This window comes from Lithobates pipiens, unplaced genomic scaffold (assembly GCF_037356315.1).
Source record: "Lithobates pipiens isolate NorthernLeopardFrog02 unplaced genomic scaffold, aLitPip1_a1.2 Scaffold_18, whole genome shotgun sequence".
Taxonomy (NCBI): Eukaryota; Metazoa; Chordata; class Amphibia; order Anura; family Ranidae; genus Lithobates; species Lithobates pipiens.
In genome coordinates, this window is record NW_027507758.1 from 345668668 (window position 1) to 345689610 (window position 20943).

The 20943-nt window shown below is 41.3% G+C and overlaps 1 protein-coding gene across 3 annotated transcripts in view; it reads right to left on the minus strand.

The window, feature by feature from the left end:
* COL19A1 (collagen type XIX alpha 1 chain) overlaps positions 1–20943 on the minus strand; it is a 1105372-nt gene that overhangs the window by 661397 nt on the left and 423032 nt on the right. For all 3 annotated transcript variants that reach the window (XM_077487416.1, XM_077487415.1, XM_077487417.1), the window contains exon 12: positions 11438–11482. In XM_077487416.1, the coding sequence (XP_077343542.1) occupies positions 11438–11482 (45 nt within the window). The remainder of the gene's footprint in view (positions 1–11437; positions 11483–20943) is intronic.

Consider the following 20943-nt stretch of genomic DNA (forward strand, 5'->3'; position numbering starts at 1 on the left):
TATATATATACCGAATATATATATATATATATATATATATATATATATATATATATATATATATATATATATATATATATATATATATATATATATATATATTTATATATATATTTATTTATTAATTTATATTTATTTATTTATTTATTTATTTTTTGACAGTGCTAGGCTCTGCTACTGTGTTAAAAGAGGTAAAGATTACAACAGGGCTCTCGTGGATACAGATTAAGGGACTCCGGAATATCAGTTTTGAATGGAGAAAACAGTTTTTTCTGTTTTCTCTGAGTATTGTAATTTCTGGATTAAGTTCAGAGTTAAGAGGCTTTAAAGAGTTTTGGGGGGGGGGACACAGCCTCTAATCCTGTGTTCAGGTCTTACTGGAGACCAGATGCCTGTGTGTTTGTTCAGCTGTGCACAGTTGTTAAGAGCAAGGCAATATCAGTAGTTTGGGGGTCCACCTTAGAGGTCAGGCATTAGGCCATTGTAACTGGGCACTATGAGAGCTGAGAGGATCACAAGAGCTGAGATTAACCACTTCCAGAAAGCCATCATAGGACATCCTTAGGTTGAAGTTGAAGTAGTGATATCTAGATGATGCTTGCAGCTATTGGCATTATCCAGATATCTTTGTTTTCAGCCTGTGATTCTCTCTTTTGTAAAAGTCATCGTAACAGCTTATTAGCTGCTGGATTGCTTTTACAGGCATGTCCCCCCTCCTGCCTCCCAACGGTGCCTCTACGGGCTCTGATTGTGATTGTGTGATTGGGGACCCAGTGACCTGGAAGGCAGGAAGCGTGCTCTGGCTCTGGCAGATGTAAACACTGCCATTTTTTACCCCTGGAAAGCAGAGATCTTTTTTTTAATTTAAATTTCATGCTTTTCAGGGTGAAAGAGATATCTGGGGTCTTACTGACCCCAGATATCTCCATAAAGAGGATCTGTCATGCCTTATTCCTATTACAAGGGATGTTTACATTTCTTGTAATAGGTATAAAAGTAAATAAAAAATGAAAGCGACAGAGTAAAAATAAACAAAAAAACATAGGTCACACTCAAACATGTAAACGGCAGTGGCATCATTTTGGGGTGGTTATTGAGGCTAGATCCCCAAATTTGGGACCCATAGCCCCGAGTCCAGGGCCGACCCTACCATGAGAGTGTTGGAGGCTGCCTGACACAGTGCTGTCTTACACAGCCGATGCACTCTCACTGAGCCTGCACTCAAAGCTTCACTGACATCCAGAGCCAGGAGATCAGTGTGAGAGTGAGTCTCCTCCCTTGCTCCGCCCATATCATTGAATAGGGAGGAACTTTCTCATACAAGCTCCTGAGCTGTAGAGGCGGCAAGTGAGTGCAGACCATGGAGGCAGAAGAACCGAAGAGGGGGACAAGACCCCCGAAGTCGGGAGAAGAGGCCGGCGGCGAGGAAGAAAGCCGGACTCCTCCGCTAGCAAAAGAGCTACAAGAAGATAGCGGAGGAGTCCGGCGAGAAGACCCCCGAAGACGGAAGACCCCCGGAGCTGTGCAATAAAGTATTTTATCTCGTGTGTTGTGTTTTTTTTTGTACTTTTATTTTACAGGTGAATGGGTAGGGGTACATTGTACCCCATACTCATTCACATAGGGTGGGGGGCCGGTATCCGGGGGCCCCCTTATTAAAGGGGGCTCCCGGATTCCGATAAGCCCCTCGCCCGCAGACCCCGGCAACCAACGGCCAGGGTTGTCGGGAAGAGGCCCCCCCTTCCCCAAGGCACCCCCCCATGTTGAGGGCACGCGGGCCTGGTACGGCTCAGGAGGGGGGGCGCTCGCTCGCCCCCCTTTCCTGGCCAGCTGGGTAGCGTGCTCGGACAAGGGTCTGTTGTGGACTTGGGGGGACCCCCACGTCGATTTTTTTTCGGCGTTGGGGTTCCCCTTTAAGTTCATACCAGGCGGCTGGGCCTGCAACGTCTCCTTCGCGGGCCCCGCCTACCTGGATACCCGCTCGAAATGAGCGGACTTTTCTCCGGGCGGGAAAAGTCCGCTCATTTCAAAAGTACGGCGGACTGGCATACACACGGCCGGATTGTCCGCCGAAATGCGAGTACGACGGACAGAATTTCGAAAAAACCGAAATTCTTAGTACGCCGGACTGCACGCTGAAAAAGTCCGCTGAAGCCCACACACGAGCGGACAGTCCGCTGAAATGTGTTTCGACGGACTAAGTACGCCATACAGTCCGCTCGTGTGTACGCGGCATTAGTGTCAAAGTCAATAATAAATAACTCTCTTACTTTTACTAAATTTAGAAAATAGCCATTCACAGCTGGATGTTCACTCAAGTTGGATAGTCCCTCTCTCACAAGGCCTAGCAGCCAACAAGGTGCTTAAATCAGGAACAAGTCTCTGCCACAGACGTTGTAGAACATGTAAGAATAAGTCTCTGCCCCAGATGTTTTTGTAGAACATGTAGGAATCTAGGACTTGTAGAACACTCGTGTGATACCTGGATCTTTCAGCCAGTTTGGCGATACCCACGAGATTGTATTCACTTAGGTCCCTCAGCCTCACCAGGCTCTTGCTAAGAAGCCAACCCGTACGTGGCCTTCTTCTGAAGAGTCCTCCCCTGGATAGCTACGAAGTTTCTGGGCCTCTCCACAACCTGAGACAGCACCGGAACACCTCAGAATCCTTCCTTTGGTTTCCTTGCCTCGGGCTAGCCAGCCTTCGAGACATAAAGTCGAGTGGATCTGCACCCCAGCCCATAGCCTTCCTGGGGGCTGGTCAGGAGGACCAGGACCATGGAGTCAGAACATACTTCTGGACCGGAACCCCAAACCACGTGACATCCGCATCTTAAGTACCCTCTCCCAGAAAGCACAGCAAGAGTGACACTCCCACTGGGCGGGCTCCGAGAGAAAGTAACCTTAAAGCCCCCAACCAGACTGTGGTTCCATGCCTGCCAGAAGAGACAGTGCCCCCTATGGCCAGGCCGAACACCCTTTAGTCCAGTTAGACTGATGCTGAGGTCCAAATTTGGAACAATTATACCCAAACCAAACTGCAGTTCAGGTGTAACATTAACTTTAAAAACATATAGCGAGTGCTCTTCAGGAGCCAGTGCTATACTATATTTTATAAAATATATTTCTGCTCATATACAAATAAACATATATGCAAACATAGATGCTTCTGGGAGAAGCAGGGTTTGTCACTGTGCCTCTCTACTGTCTCCTCAAATAGTTGGATACTTGAAATTCTAAAAGAAAGTAGGATTTAAAATGCCCTGAAGGCAACAGTAAGTCATGGTGATTTCACACTTACCTGGAAATGTTGGAAGCCAGGATTCTTTTAGCATGGAAATGCTGTATTGGAGTTTTTATTAATAATATTTTTTTTTTATAATTATAATAAAAAAAAATATTTTTCTTTATTAAAAATATGAAATGCTCTTTTAGTGGTGTGAGAGACACTAGTCATATACCACAAAAGCTCTGATCCTGCATTAGTCCTAACTCATCCTGAGGTCATCTTCACCATTCTTTACTCACTGCAAACTGCATACTGGGTCTCCCAGAGCATAACTGATCACTGTCGCCCTCTCCCATGTCTCCAGCTAAGCTGTACTCCATGCAAACAGCAACAAGTACATCTTGAGCAGCGGTCATCTTGGATATGAGGTTTCCACACATAGTGTGGACATACTGGCTTCTATCACAACCTGTAAATAGACCTTAACAGCTAGAAACTAGCACAGATTAGTTACCCGTATTTATCGGCGTATAACACGCACTTTTTTCCCCTGAAAACAGGGGTAAAATCAGGGGTGCGTGTTATACGCCAATAGCGTACTTCAGAGAAGGAGGGGGGTGAGCGCCGCCGGAATAACTGAGCCGCCATGCCTAGTTCACGAGTGCCATCGGAATCACCGAGCAGTCATCTTCTGTTTTAAGTACTCAGCTCTCACACACACACATCCCACCTCCGCCACCGGCATTAGACCAGTGTTCTGTCAATCACAGGAGCTGGTCCAATGGCGATGTTGGAGGTAGGACGTGTGTGTGTGAGAGCTATAACTATAAACAGAAGATGACAGCTCGGTGATTCCGGCGGCGCTCGTCCCTCTCCTGATTTCCTGCACTGCATAAGATAGGCATCAGGCTGCATTGGATGGGCACAGATCAGGCTGCATTGTTTGGCACTGACTATTATTTTGCTTCATAGTGGTTTATTTGAAAAAAAAAACATTTTTTTCCTTAAACTTCCCTCTTAAATTGGGGTGCGTGTTATACGAATACGGTACTTGTATTCAGATTTTTTTGGATTGTTTTCCTTTTTTAGCTCTTGGTGCTCTCATAACTGCAGGATTTTTGTAATGCGGGGTCCCCCACCCTCTGTTATGATCACCCACCTAGGGCTACTACCCCAAACCGGTATTGTTTTTTATTCAGGGTACAGGCCTCTACATGGCCTAACTCTCATTTTGAATTAGACAATGTACAGGCAGGGTAAGCCGGTTGCACAGAGATGTTTTGGCTGTGTGAATTTAATGATTATTTGTGCTGGCTTGTGCACCTTTTGCTGACTATCAGATGCCCTTCCTCCATAGGCCTAACTGCCTCCTCCAAGCATCTCATAGCTATAGTCCATTATAACCCCACAAGCATTTGAAACACTCAAGGTCCTCTCGTGGAACGTCCGAGGCCTTACTTTGAATTTTAGACAAGCCCTTCTATTTCAGTAAGTTGAATACCATGCTCCTTATATTCAATTGCTACATATTTGGCAGCTAAACCTTAGCATCAAAGAAACCATGGGTCAAAAATCACATATTCTCTAGAGGAGTTTTGGTTATCGTTCATATCGTCCTTATATAACTTAGGCAGTACATACCGATTCCGGTGGCAGATATGTTGTGAGTGCTATGTACATACCCCCCTCCCACTGCAATACTCTATACCATTCTGGAGAGGGTCACCCTTTACTGCCCAGCCAAATTAATAATTATGGTGACTTTAAAACAATCCTGTTCCCTAAGTTAGATAGACCTATGTCTCCTAAACATTTTTCTGGAGATCTCTCTGCCTGTGCCCTGGCAGCAAACCTGACTGAGGCCTGGAGAGTCTCAAAAGTCTAATCCTGCTTTTCCACCTCTGATAAAACATCCTCTCACATTGATATGGCCTTTACAAACCCCTCTCTCCTGACAGATGTTCAGGAGGCCATTTGCCTTCCCAGCAGCCTCTCTAACCATTGTCCCCTTGCCCTAGTTCTTAGAACTTGTGCTTGGGGTAGTGGGTCTCTATGGTGTCTACCACCCTGATATTGTAGAGATATTGTAGAGAAAACACCTAACATTATTGAGGATTATCGGGGGTAAAACAATGGGTCTTTAAGGCATACAGTATATGAGAGGGCAATACATCTCCTCGGTTGATGCTGTCAGGACAGAACAAGCATCCACCACGCAACATCTTCAGAGTGGAGTGGAGGACCAGACCCGCCTGTATGCCTAAATAAATTCTGGGAATTTCGACCTGCTCATGTCCACAGGAGAGAGCTTCAACTTCATCTGGACAAGGTCACAAAGTTTGATCTTTCTAAAAACAGACAAATCTTTTTCAAACAGTGACAAAAATGGTAGATTTTTAGCCATGCTAGCGTTCACAATATGCCGCTCACCCTTGTCTTGGAAATAGAGTCCCCAGATAAAGGCGGTATAACTTCTTTACAGGATATTATAGAAGAATTTTTCACTTATTACAGTAAGCTCTATGCTTCATCCCTACCATCTGATTTTGAACCCTCTATTTTATCAAGTCTATTAGGTCCAATTAGCTGGCTATCTAATCGAGACAGAGCTTCTCTAATGCCATCAATATCTGCAGACCATGTCTTTGTATTGATTAGGTCTTTTTTGGCTGGTGAGACCCCTGGGCCTGATGGTCTCCCCATAGAGATTTATAAAGCACAAAGCGAACTTCATGGTTCAAAACTAGCCTCCTTGTACATTCAATGTCTAACGGTGGACGATCTTCCTCCATCTATAAGGAAGTGTTCTAAGGCTCCAACATTGTGTTCCTTGTATAAGCCCCTCACATTATTAAACTGTAACCGCACAATACTAACCAAGCTCCTTATTGGTAGACTGCATCACATGTTACATACTTTCTTAGATTCAAACCAAACTGGGTTCATTTTCCCTTTGTCTACAGACATAAATTTATACAGACTTTTTACAAATATTCACGTCAGCTATGTTATTGCTGGTACTAGGGTGGTCACCTCGTTTGAGAAGGCGTTTGACACAATTGAGTGGCCTTATCTGTGGGAGTTATTGTGAAAAATGGTTTATTCTCTTTATATATAGTTTATCCAATGGCTATGCACCATTTGCCAGCATCTTACAGTGTCCATTAGACTGCCCTTTTTGGCTACACAAGGGCCTTCTGTCTCCGGCCCTTTTTGTTATGGCTATGGAGCCCATGATGGAGGCACTTCTTGTTCCACTGGCATTAGGGTTCTAAGATTGACTGGCAGGAGGAGAGAGTGGTCCTGTATGCAGATGACCTTCTGATCATCCTAAACAATGCAAGAACTTTCTCTTAGAGAATCTCTGCAGGTCTTGGCAGCCTTCTCGGATGGTATAAGCCTCTGAGTCAATCATATTTAGTCCCTATTGTTCCCAATGGATCCGACACCTTCAAGCCAGCCCCTCCAAATTTACAATGGTAGAAAAATTTACATACGGTATCTAGGAGTGACCATCTCTCACAATATACTGACTATATCACCTGAATTTGATGTCTGACAACCATGCTTTCAAAGCAAAACTAAAAGCATGAGAGAAATTTCTACTATTTCAAGTAGGCCACATAAATCTGATTAAAATGAGGATACTCCTGAAATTCACTTATCTCTTCCACAATTCCCTGCAGTCGATTGCCAGAACATTTTTTGTCCAACTACAACAACTATTCTCCTCATTTTTATGGGCTACTTGCCCCTCAAGATATAAATAATCCACTTCAATGTGTCCTACCTCATAAAGGGCCCTTCCAGACTTTACAAATACTTTTTAGCCTCCCAACTGCTGACAGGTACAATTACTACAGGCCCTAAAGCCCCTACCCATTAACCCACTCTTTAAGAAACACCCTAAAAGTTTAGTTGAAATAGCTAGATAATGCTTCTACGTCCTCAATGCCAGACAATATTTGAGATTCTAATGTTTTCCTGCATGTACCTGACAGTCCTAGCTCTACCAGAGGGTCTATGTCTCTAGTGGGGCATCAATGTATTCAGGGCATGGCTTTCCTTCATAATTATTCCTTGGGCAGCCTTGCAAACAGACTTTTGAAGTTTTGGTTAATGCCAAGTTGGCACTTTCTGCTTTTTTGTTTTGTTATCCTTGTGGTACGGATGGTTTTCCCTTTGGGGGCATAATATCTGTATCTTGGTTTGGTATCTCTAATCTGAAACTATAATAAAGATATTTCCTAAAAAATATGAAATACTGTTTCAACATAAATGCCCAATAAAAGAGAATTTACCTAGCATTCAATATTACAAGTGAAGCAAGACACTACAGGACTTTTATCATTTCAGGCTATATTCTTGCAGTTTTTGGAATCATTTAGAACTGATGCTAACTTTAATTGCAGCTGAATCACACATGAGTCACAGGCAGTAAATTATTGTTGGAAACCCATGGGACTAATCATCATTTATTTTTAGACTTTGGGCCTGCTTTAATAATGTTTCTATAAAATTTATTTGTAGATAGAAAATGTGGGAAACATGGCTGATTCAGCTCTACAACATGGCTTGAAAACAAAATGTTATAAATATGAGTTTGCCTACATCAAGACTTAATATTTTCATTTCCAGATAATACTGCCAGTCGCATGCAGAAAAGACAGGGTAACTATAAAGTGTAAAGACTTAGCTACTAAATCAGTTCTCGTTGTACCTTGTTTTCAAAACCCTGTCTTAAACTATGTAAAAATACATTAACAGTTTTTACTATACATGCATATTAAAACAAAATATACATATATAGTATAATATATATAATATCTAATAATAATAATATATATAATATATAATATCTCAATAATATTGTAATGTTATGGAATATTGCCTAATGTCGAAAGCTTATATTTAGCTCACTTTATGTTCTCATTATTTCCCTGTTTTCTCTGTTATTACCTATTTTCACCAATAAAACTTATTGTGAATAAAAAAAAAAAATATATATATATATATATATATAGAAACTCACCATTTTATTCCAGTCAAGTCAAGGATGTGTTAAAAATGTTGTTAAGTACAGTATATGTTTACTTACAGATTGTAATAAATTAGCTTTTTCAGTCCACTGTACAAGCACACTCAAATTAGGAGGGGGGAATACAGAACTGTAAATAGTTGAAAGTCTGGTGCATTGCATGGTGTTGTCCACCTAAAGGCTTTTGTTTATAGATCTTTATGTTAAACTCAGCCTTTTCTATTTAAATGCAGTACTTCTTAAACATAGGTTCAAATGTAGAAATTGATAAGAAAATGCTGCATTTGATCCACTTTGTCTTCAATCAAAACACACTTCAATAGGGCCTGCTGCATCAAAGAAATGCAAGGTAAACCTGTAGGTAGGTGTTAGTGCTCTTAAATGATAGCCCAGGTTCAGTTAGAGCGGGTCAGGAGTCAACATGGCACAAACAGTTGCCCTTACAAACCAAGTAAAACACAGCCCCTCTCATCTACTTGATCTTTTCCTAGATCAGGATTTACTACATACAGTATTTCCAGTCTAGAATACAGGTCTCAGGTACTACAGGACCTAAGTGTGGTGTCTGGCATGAGAGTTTGACTCAGAAGACTGGTTTAACAGAATGATACATATTTTGGCAGATGAAAATTTTTCATATATGTATTTTTAACTGTCATATATCATATTATGAGCAGGAGGATTTAGAGCCTACAGATACACACCAAACGACAGCACCCACTACATGTTTGTAACACCAGACAAATGTTCCCTGGATGCTGTGTGTAATGGGTTAGGTTGAGCCAAGATGCTACTTTTTTGAATGGTTAGCAAAGTATTTACTTTATTGTTTGTTTGAGGAACAGTACCCGCAGCATCTTAAACCAGTGGCACTTGTCTGGGTCCCTACACCTATGGGGCCCCCATATCATGTTCTAGGTTCTTACTTGAGGTAGGTAAGACTTCTTCTTTTTAAGGCCTGGTTTACACTTTTGTGGCTTTGCAAGCAAGTTTCATGGAAACATTCATTTGAATGGGATGCTGTGCCTCCTAAAAATGGAGGGAAAGATTCCCTGCTCCATTTTCTAAATCAAATCCTGCATGGAAACTGCAAGTACAGTGTGATTCCCATTACAGGAAGGGGCTGTTGCCATTTTCAGTGTGTAAGGGTGCTATTAGGATTAGTGCAACCTGCAATCATCTCCTGCATTTTTCTGTGCAGGTGGTCACGGCTGTGTGAACAGGTTCGGACCCACAGTGGGAACCACCCACACAAGTGTGAACCGAGTTTAACCATGCAGTAAGTCAAAATAAAGTCATAGCTTCTGATCTGCATACTTGTCCTGGGTCAGTAATGCAAAGGAGTTCATTTATGAAAGGTAAAAAGGCTATTCACTTTGCAAGGGGATTTTCCACAGAGCTTAGTGGATGAAGTGAAGCTTGGCTGACTTCCATCCCATTCAATCATGCGCAAGCAAAAATGCTAAATTTTATTTATCTTACATGTGATTTGGCATTCTTTGCCAAGGGAAAAGTTAACACATTGGCTAAGCCTTGGGGCAAATTCCCTTGCAAAGTGCAACTTCCCTTTCAAAGTGAACAGTCTATTTGGCTTTAGTAAACTCCAAAGTACCCCAAAGGTAACACCAGCATTCTCAGAAGTAAAGGTCAGCAATGATTTTTTATTTTTTTTCACTACTCTGTATTCTCACAAAATGTTAGTGTTTTTCACTTAGCCTCTATACACCCTTGAATATTTTCCTGCTGGCTTCCCTATGCTTAACCTCCCTGGCGGTACGATTATTTCGGATTTTAGGTGCTAAAAGCGGTACCATTATTTTGCATGAAAATTTGGCGTTTTATATTGTAGTCCTGTAATTCTTAGGAATAACTCTCTTAAATCTGACCAAACCAGAGTCTAGCAGACATCCTGCATATGATAAAGTTTGAAAAATGAAATCATAAATTATAATATAATAAATAACTATAAATAATTGTACCAAATAATAATATAACAATAATAAAAATTATTCAATAATGTAATCAAATCAAAAACACTGAAATTTGCTCAGTTGCAGAATTGTCACTGTCATTACTTTTCAGTATTTGATGACGGATCTCCCCACAAATCGCTATCGCTCAATTCTGCGAGTGATTACAATTTATTATCGCTGTTTTCTAGCTGGTGTAAAATGACAGTTTGGTTGCTATGGACAATCTCCAGTTTCCAGACATAAAGAACAGTTTTTATTATATAAAACTGCATGCAGGACACTGGGCAGACCACAAGGGACAAAGGGGATGTGAAATAATTACATACAGCAATGTAATCTGTAAGATTACATTATACTGTATGTATACTGTGTGTTTCACTTTTTGAATTTGGCGCCGATCTCCGTCCCCGTGTGTCGCAACGCTCGCAGGGCACGGAGATCGGCTCCGTGATAGATCGAGCGAAACACGGCTCGCTCGTACAGCGGGGAGACAATGCTGGGTCCGAGGGAGAAGGTAAGTAAACCTCCTCCTGGATCCAGCGATGCAGTCCCGAGTCTGGCTCGGGGTTACCGCTCTTGGTATAAAAATTCCACCCCGAGCCAGACTCGGGAATACCATCAGGGGGGTTAACTACACAGAATCAAATTTTTTGTTTTTGTCCATGTTCACACTTGTATTAGTCACTGGGTCACTCATCAATTTTTTTTTCTTATTTAGGTGTTGTTGGTCTTATAAACTTCAATGGAAACACCTTTAAATGTAAGATACGTGAACTGCTTTTCATTTCCTTCCTTTTATAAACTTTTGAAGCTTAATATACAAACAAAAGTGCCTGTAATACCCCCAGAAAAAAACGTCAAAATCACCGGGAATACACTCTGCTCTGGTGTGATTGCAGGCTTAGACACTGCAACTTTTTATTTTGAACTTGGGTTGAATTGGATCAGAACAGAGAATAGAGTGCATAAATTACTACGTTGCCAAATTCATGTCAACAGGTTGCTGAAACTTTTATATCAGATTAAAAATGTAGCAAATTTTTAGCACAAATCAGTAATATAACTATACTTATTACAAGCTACACACAATTTGGTGAGCATTGCATATGATTATACTGTATGTTAAAAAAAAAAACAGCTTAACAAAAAAATAACTTAACAAGTCAACTTTCAGATTTCATTAATGTAATTTACATACCATGTCTCCTTTCTCTCCTTTGCTACCCTCAAGCCCACTTTCTCCCTGTTAAAAACAAAAAAAAGTGTTAATATATGTTTCTTTAGTCATCAGTCACATAGAGCCTTGACATAATTTTACACAAGGGTTTGCATTTTACTACAACAATTACATCATTGGGTTCATTTACTAAAGGATTTGAGAATCATAATACAATAAATTGTGTGAATGTTCACTTCAGTTTTCCAGTCATGTACAGATGAAATAAGTAAACATGCATTTACTTTTTCATATCATTGAAACAACTGAAGTGAATATTCACACAATTTATTGGCTGAAGATTCTTAACTCCTTTAGGCAATCTGCCTCCCTCTTTAGAAGGCTATATATTTTCTTTGTGCTTTGCTGCTTTGTGGTTAACTCAACATAAATTGTGTCATAACTGGTAAACTGAATAACATATTGGCTTTTTATGTCTTTCAGGTACTCCTGGGGTAATACTTCCTTAAACAGAAATGCCAGGTATGTTCTAATATCATGTACCACTGCAATGTTATTTACTATATGTGAGATTAAGGGATTAATTTACTAAAACTAGAAACTGCAAAATCTGGTGCAGCTGTGCATAGAAACCAATCAGCTTTCATTTTTTTTATTTTTTTGTCAAAGCTTGAAGGGGTTGTAAAGGCAGAAAGTATTTTTTTCTTAATATTAAGATTCATTAAAATAAAAAGCCTTCTGTGAGCAGCAGCCCCCCTCAATCCCCTGCTCCCCTCTTACTTACCTGAGCTAATCTCTATCCAGCGATGTTCCAGGAGTGTCTCATCTGCCCGGGACTCCCCTCCTTATTGACTGAGACAGCAACACGGTGCCATTGGCTCACACTGCTGTCAATCAAAATGAGTCAGCCATTGAGGAGAGAAAGGGCTGGGGCTGGGCCATGTCTGAATGGACAGAGGGAGCTGCAGCTTGGCTTGGGTACCCCCATAGCAAGCTGCTTGCTGTAGAGGCACTCAACAGGAGGGAGGGGCCAGGAGCACCGAAGAGGCACCCGAGAAGAGGAGGATCTGGTCTGCTCTGTGCAAAACCACTACACAGGGCAAGGTAGTAAGGTTGGTCACCATGCACAGCTGCACCATATTTTGCACTCTCCAGTTTTAGTAAATCCACCCTTCAGTCTCCATGATATAGATTTTTTTTTTTTTCACAATAAAGTTTATTAGAAAGAATATAGTAGATACTAGATATTAATTGATGTTTGGAAAATTTGAGATAATGGCACCCTCTTTGTGGAACTATGGAGGGAAGTGAAGTAGAGACAAAACAATTGCAGGATAGCCTCACCAGTTGTATACTTTCAGCAAATGGAATGCTATTTGAGTGGCCAGAAAGGGATAAACAGCAAAATGCAAGGAGCACAGTATAATTCAAGATGAAGCTAGACAAGGATTGACAAGAACTACCGAGCGTTAATAAAGGGAACAAGGCAGAGCACAAGGAATTCAGGGATAGACAAATCATGAATTCAAATAAACACAAGTAAAGAGGAGCATAAGAGTTAAGGGAATAAACACCTCAAGAGACTGGACTGGCAAAATAGATGGAAACCTAACAAAACAATAAGAAACTCATTAAAAGCCAAGGCATTAAAGTCAAGGCAAATACTAAAGGTAAATCTGTGCTTTGCCCATATATGGCAAATAAACAGGTACACTTTAATGCAGACTTCTACAGCTGTATCTTCTTGCCTTCATTTCATTTCACTTCTCTGTTCAGCTGCCCAGAGTAACAGGTAAGCCCTTTGTTACCTACACATCATCACATAGATACTAAGAGCTACAAACTTCTTCTTCAAGATTTATATAGCACCACCAGTTTGCATAGCACTTTTCAATGTTAGGGCAAACAGTACAATTACAATACAATTCAATACATGCAGAACTTAGAGGCCCCTCCTGGATGGCTTCTTTAAGGAGTTACAAGTACAAGAAAAAAGTATATATATATAAATAATATAAAACAAATAATATGCATATTCACAAGTATACAATTAAAATAATCACAACTCCCTAATTAATGCAACAGCGATGACCACATGATCCCAGTCCCTGACCTAGGACATGATATGACATGAATATGAATTTCTTTTAAAAAGGTTTTTGTCATTTTCCAAACTGTGCCCTGATACAGTAGCATTTGCCACATGTACAACTTAAGTTTTAAAGCCTCAGGGTGTGCAGATTTTAAACTGGGAAATAGCTGTAGACTTTCCAGCAGCTGTTTGCTTGGTTACATACTGTAGCTCTTTTTGGTAAATGTGGCTTCCTGATATATTCAGCTGCCTGTATGTCAACTTGTGACAGCAGAGTTTGGAGGAAAATTTTATCTCACTGACACAGTTTCGTAGCCCAATGTGAAATGGAAAGACCTATTATAAAATGTCTATAATGTTTTTGCATATATGTATGTGATATGTAAAACAGAATGAATAATTCAAGAAACTTGAATATTGCCATATTGTAAATTCAGGATAGAATGAAGAGGCATAAGCACAAATAATTCAATAAAGTGACATAACTGAAAATCTCCAAGAAAAAAAACACATGAACGATTAGCATTGTTAGGTTTTGTAGCTAACAGGCATGCTTGAATCAGGTTTCTAATAATAAAAAAATAAAAAAAATATAAAAAAATGGTTAATGAATTAGTATGAAAACATGACAAATCAGCAAATTGTGATTTTTCTTATTATTCTTATAAAAAAACTGTATGGATGAAGATTTCTGGAGACTGCAGAGAACCATAAAGCTAATAAATATTGATTGTCTTTATTTCTAGTTATGCAGATTTACTAAGAAATATTCCAGAGAATCAAAAATTGATGAATTAGAATTTCTTCTGATTGTATCATAATTTTTTTGTTAGATATCATTGAGTTAATGATTTCGATTTTCTAATGGGGTAGAGAATGTTCGCTAGCAATAGGAATGTTCACTTTGTTTAGTGAATAAGGTCAATCTATTTCCTCCGTTTGAATACTTGATTATGTGCAAGGGGAAATTTAAAAAGCAGGATTTTAACCTGCATATAACTACATAATTTAATCTTACTTACTAAATAAACATTTATTTTGTAAAAAGTTTCTGGTTTAGTAATTGAAGTCCAATATGTAGGTTTTGTTTTTACATTTTACATGTCTTTATGAACATGCCTTAGCACTAGGTTTTCTGTTCAAGATTTGGTTCTGAAAAGCTAGAACTGAACATTTGTAATGTTGAAGTGCACTGGATTTGGTGAAAAAAATATGCTAAAAGCCACATGTATAATTATTTGTACATAACGGTAATTAGACACATAATTACTCATGTGGCTCAGTGGTGGTCAATTTACATTGTTAATTATAAATCAGGGTTGATTTACCTTTGTATGGGCTTTCTGTTGCAGAGCTGGAGGAAATGTCAATGGAGTATGAGAGTGCTGATTACCGCACGGTAACACTGCCGGCGGTGGCAGTTGAGACTGGTAGTTCATTTATTTGTAGATCTCTATGAATGAATGACGTGGCTGTGGGAGCAGAGGCCCTGACATCCCTGTTAATTTAAAAAAATCACAGCAGCTGCGGGGAGAAGAACCCCTGCATGCTGTCACTGGGGGTTGCTCTGGGAGTGAGGCTACATCACAAAATGTTACACACTAAATATGAGTGCAGTATGAAATATGTTGTTAAAACTGGAGTTAGCCTTTTAGACTTTAAGGACTAAAATGTGTGTTTTAACACACAAATGCAAAAAAGAGCTCCGGTAGTGAAAAGGTTAAAAATACTTTAACCACTTACAGACTGGAAGATTTGGCTGCTTAACCTCTCTGGCGGTATTCCCGAGTCTGACTTGGGGTGGAATTTCAGAACCAAAAGAGGTAACTCTGAGCTCGGGATTGCATCGCAGGATCCAGGAAGAGTGTGCTTACCTTATCCCCTGGATCCAGCAATGTCCCCCCGCTGTGTGAGCAGCTCCTTCTCCCGTCGATGTATCATGGAGCAAAGCTCCTCTCCCGCGAGCGTTGCGACGCATGGGGACGGAGAACAGCGCCAAATTCAAAAAGTGAAACACACACATTACATACAGTATAATGTAATCTTACAGGAATTTTTTCACATCCCTAATGGTCTGTCCAGTGCCCTGCATGTAGTTTTATATTATAAAAACTGTTCTTTCTGCCTGGAAACTGGAGATTGTCCATAGCAACCAAAACTGTCCCTTTACATCAAAAGTGGGTTTAGACCAGCTAGAAAACAGCTATAATAAATTAGAATCACTTGCAGAATTGAGCGATTGTGAACTGTGGGGAGATCCATCATCAAATACTGAAAAGTAATGAGAGTGACAATTCTGCAACTGAGCAAATTTCAATGTTTTTGATTTGATTACATTATTTAATAATTTTTATTATTATTATATTATTATTTGGTATAATTATTTATAGTTATTTATTATATTTTGTTTTGTCTACTAGACTCTGGTTTGGACAGATTTAAGTTATTCTTAAGAATTACAGGTCTACAATATAAAACGCCAAATTTCCATGCAAAATAATTGTACTGCTTTAACCACTTCCCGACCAGCGCACGACGATGTACGTCGACAGAATGGCACGGGCAGGCATATTGGCGTACAGGTACGTCCAATATTCGATGTCGCCGCGCCATCGGGAGCGCGCTGCCGGCGGCGCGCTCCCGCACTGGTCGGGACCCCCGTGAGTCCGGTCGCGGGACCCGCGGCGATCCCCGCGATCGTCTCACGGAGCGGCCGAATGGAGGAAATGCTGTATAAACAACATTTCTCCATTCTGCCTAGCAACTAGTGACGCTGATCTCTGCTCCATGTGATTGGAGCAGAGATCAGTGTACACTAAATGAAAGCCCAACCCCCCCACAGTTAGTAACACACCCCTAGGAACACTTAACCCCTACACTGCCACCCACTGGTTAACCCTTTCACTGCCAGTGTCATTTACACAGGAATCACTGCATTTATATAGCAGTGATTACTGTATAAATGACAATGGTCCCAAAAATGTGTCAAAAATGTCCGATGGGTCCCCCACAATGTCGCAGTCACAATAAAAATCGCAGATCGCCACCATTACTAGTAAAAAAAAAAATAATAAAAAATTATTAATAAAAATGCTATAAAACTATCCCTATTTTGTAAACGCTATAACTTTTGCGCAAACCAATCAATAATCGCTTATTGCGATTTTTTTTACCAAAAATATGTAGAAGAATACGTATCGGCCTAAACTGAGGGAAAAAAATATATTTTTATATATTTTTGGGGGATATTTATTATAACAAAAAGTAAAAAATAATGCGTTTTTTTCAAAATTGTTGCTCTATTTTTGTTTATAGCGCAAAAAATAAAAACCGCAGGGGTGATCAAATACCACCAAAAGAAAGCTCTATTTGTGGGAAAAAAAGGACGTCAATTTTGTTTGGGAGCACGACCGCGCAATTGTCAGTTAAAGCGACGTAGTGCCGAATCGCAAAAAGTGGTCTGGTCTTTGACCAGCAAAATGGTCCGGTCTGCAAGTGGTTAAGCATCAAAAATCTGAAATAATCATACCGCCAGGAGAGTTAATGACCAGGCCATTTTTTGCAATACGGTGATGCATCTTTTTAACTGACAATTACACGGTCATGCGACGCTGCACCCAAACAAAATTGACGTCATTTTATTCGCACAAATGGAACTTTCTTTTGGTGGTATTTGATCACCTCTGTAGTTTTTATTTTTGGGCTATAAACACAGCAACGGTTTTGAAAAAAAAAACAATATTTCTAACTTTTTTGCTATAATAAATATCTCCAAAATGTTTTTAAAAAACACATTTCTTCCTCAGTTTAGGCCAATATATATTCTTCTACATATTTTTGGTAAAAAAAAAAAATCGCAATACGGGTATATTGATTGGTTTGTGCAGAAGATATAGCATCTACAAACTATGAGAAAGATTTATGCCATTTTTATGGCATTTTATTATTATTATTTTTTTTAAGTAAGTGCAGTGATCTGTGATTTTTAGCAGTATTGCAACATTGTGGCAGACAGAACGGACACTTTGACACATTTTTGGGACCATTAACATTTATGCAGTGATCAGTGCTATAAAAATGCACTGATTACTGTATAAATGTCACTGGCAGTGAAGGGGTTAATACTAGGGGTGACCAAGGGGTTAAATGTGTTCCCTAGTTAGTGTTTCTAACTGTATGGGGATAGGACTGACTGGGGAAGGAGACTTAATAGGAACAATGATATGTCTCCTCTCCCCTGACAGAACAGGGATTTGTGTGTTTGCATACACAAATCCCTGTTCCTGCTCTTGTGCACATGATCACAGGTGGATTGCAGAGATCACACCCACTGGCCAGTTGCATTGGGTTCCCGGCTGTACAGCACCGTATGGGTACGTCTGTACCTTTAGGGGGATAGCAGGCATGTGCGCACCACCAGAAGGGCATGCACATGCCTGCTATCCCCCTAAAGGTACAGACGTACCCATACGGTGATTCGCGATAACGAACCACTTTGCTGACATATATTGGCATGAGCCGGTCGGCAAGTGGTTAAACAGACACGGCCATATTACTCAATCAGTGCAAAGTAATGGTGTCTTTGCAAAGGGACTTTTCCAACTGACTGCCAGAGCTCCCCCACTGCTGCATAATGAATGATCCTTATTCACTGAGGTTGACTTACCAAAGGCAAATAGGCTGTTCACTTTGCAATGGAATTTCCACTTTTTAATAGAATTTTCCCTTAGCTTAGTAAATGTGGTGAAAACTTTGCAAAGAATACCCAAGAAAAAAAACGTTTTTTTTCTTGCACAGGATTGGATGATGGAAGCCAGCAGAGCTTCGCCTCATTCATTAAGCTAAAGGAAATTCATGAAAATTGTCCCGCTAAGTGAACAGACTATTTACTTTTATTGACTTTTAGTAAATTGATCCCATTACCTTTACTGAGACATCTTTAAGGCCTGTTTCACACATGCTTTAACTTCTATAAAAGAAGTGAAAAGTAGGCTTTTACAATGCATTTGAATAGCTTTCAGTAAGCTTTGTTGAAACTTTTTTTTTTTTTAAACACCTTTCAGTTCCAGTTTGTAAATATTGAACACAGATCCTTATGGGAGTGTGGATTGCCACTTTAAACAAGCTGCTAGCAGGCTTCAGCACTACTTGCAGCTTGTTCAAAGCCAGCTAGCACAGCTGGACAGCTCCTCGACTGATCTCTTGGAAATCTTGCCTTGTATCTTGCCCTGTATCTTGTTTCTGGTGAACCCTGCTCCTCCCATGAACTTCCTGATTTAAGTCATGTCTCTGCACTTTATTTTTGTCCAGGTTATTATGCTTTCTCCCACCATAATCTTGCACTTTGCATACCTGCTGCTGTTCTTATCTTTGCTACCACTCATTATTGACCCTTGGCTTGTTCATCGACTACGCTTCTGTCTGATTCCATCCAATTCGTTTTGAACTCCTGTGACCCATTTTCAATTGAGAGCAGTCTGTAGTCCGCTCTCAGCTGACATCCCCACAATCAGTCCAGACAGCGCAACATCCCGACTTAGGAAGTCTGGATCTACCAGCTGCCTGAACTGATGGCAGTCTCAGCCTTTCAGGGAGTAGTGATGGACGAACTTCCGACGGGACGTTTCGCGAACGCGAAATGCGAACGGACCCAAACGTTCGCGAAACCGAACGTTCGCCGCGGGCCCCATTGACTTCAATGGGAGGCGAACTTTGCAAACCTTCATGTCGAATTTGCGGCCACGTGGTAATTATTAGGGGGTAAAACGTAGTCCCACCATCTGGACAATGACATAATACATGTATGAGGTGAATTTGGGATCGATAACTACAAGCATTTTTATTTTATTTGGGAAATTGTTCTAACAATTCAGGACTATGGAGCTAATGAAGGCAATGGAGGAGAGGGAAGGTCAGGGACCAGGGTAGGCAAAGAAGAGGGTGCAGGAGATGATCACCAGCAGCGTGACATACCGGAATGACACATGCACCGTGATAGAGGCATCTGACAGCAGCACCGTAATACAGAGCACTGACAGCAGCACCGTGACATACAGCGCTGACAGCAGCACCGTGACATACAGCGCTGACAGCAGCACCGTGACATACAGCGCTGACAGCAGCACCGTGACATACAGCGCTGACAGCAGCACCGTGACATACAGCGCTGACAGCAGCACCGTGACATACAGCGCTGACAGCAGCACCGTGACATACAGCGCTGACAGCAGCACCGTGACATACAGCGCTGACAGCAGCACCGTGACATACAGCGCTGACAGCAGCACCGTGACATACAGCGCTGACAGCAGCACCGTGACATACAGCGCTGACAGCAGCACCGTGACATACAGCGCTGACAGCAGCACCGTGACATACAGCGCTGACAGCAGCACCGTGACATACAGCACTGACAGCAGCACCGTAAGCAGCCCCAGGAGGAAGTCAGCACAGCACAGGGATGGTGTGATCCCCTCATAATAAGAACCCCCAGGAGGAAGTCAGCACAGCACAGGGATAGTGTGATCCCTTCATAATAAGAACCCCCAGGAGGAAGTCAGCACAGCACAGGGATATCATAAGCAGCCCCAGTAGAAATATGACACCGCTCAACCTCTTCAAAGAGGAGGGTAGGGGCATATAGTACGGTGTGCTTTTTTGGGTCAAGGAAGTGAGCCAAATGAATTAAGAAGGTCTGTGTGCTTGATTAAAAAAATAGTTTATAGACATATACATGGTCTACTGGTCACATGTGTTGAATTCCTCCGAGATCCATGCCTCATTCATTTTTAGAAATGTGAGGTAGTTAACACTGTGGTGAGCTAGGCGAGTACGCTTATCGGTCACAATCCCCCCTGCTGCGCTGAACGTCCTTTCGGACAGGACACTGGATGAGGGGCAAGCCAACAGTTCGATTGCAAATTGGGCAAGCTCTGGCCAGAGGTCAAGCCTGCCCACCCAGTAGTCTAGGGGTTCATCACTCCTCAGAGCGTCCACATCGGCCGTTAACCCAATGTAGTCGGACACCTGACGGTCTAGGCGTTCCCTGATGCTGGATCCGGATGACACCTGTCGATGGGTCGGCTGAAAGAATGACCTCATATCCGAAGTCACCAACACATCTTCAAACCGGCCTCTTCTTGCAGGCGCTGTTGGATTGGTACCCGCAAATCCTTCTCTGGGAGTGGGAATTGCTCCTCTGCCAGCGCACGCAAAAGCAGAATGCAGCATTTCTCGAAGCAAGGCCTGGAAGTGCTGCATTCTGACAGCCCTCTGCGACGGCGGTAACATTTCCGCCATTTTGTGTTTGTACCGGGGGTCTAAGTACGTTGCCACCCAGTACTGGTCCTTGACCCTCATGCTTTTTATACGGGGGTCCCTATTAAAACACTGGAGCATGAAGGCCCCCATTTGCACTAAAGTGGAAGCGGTGTGG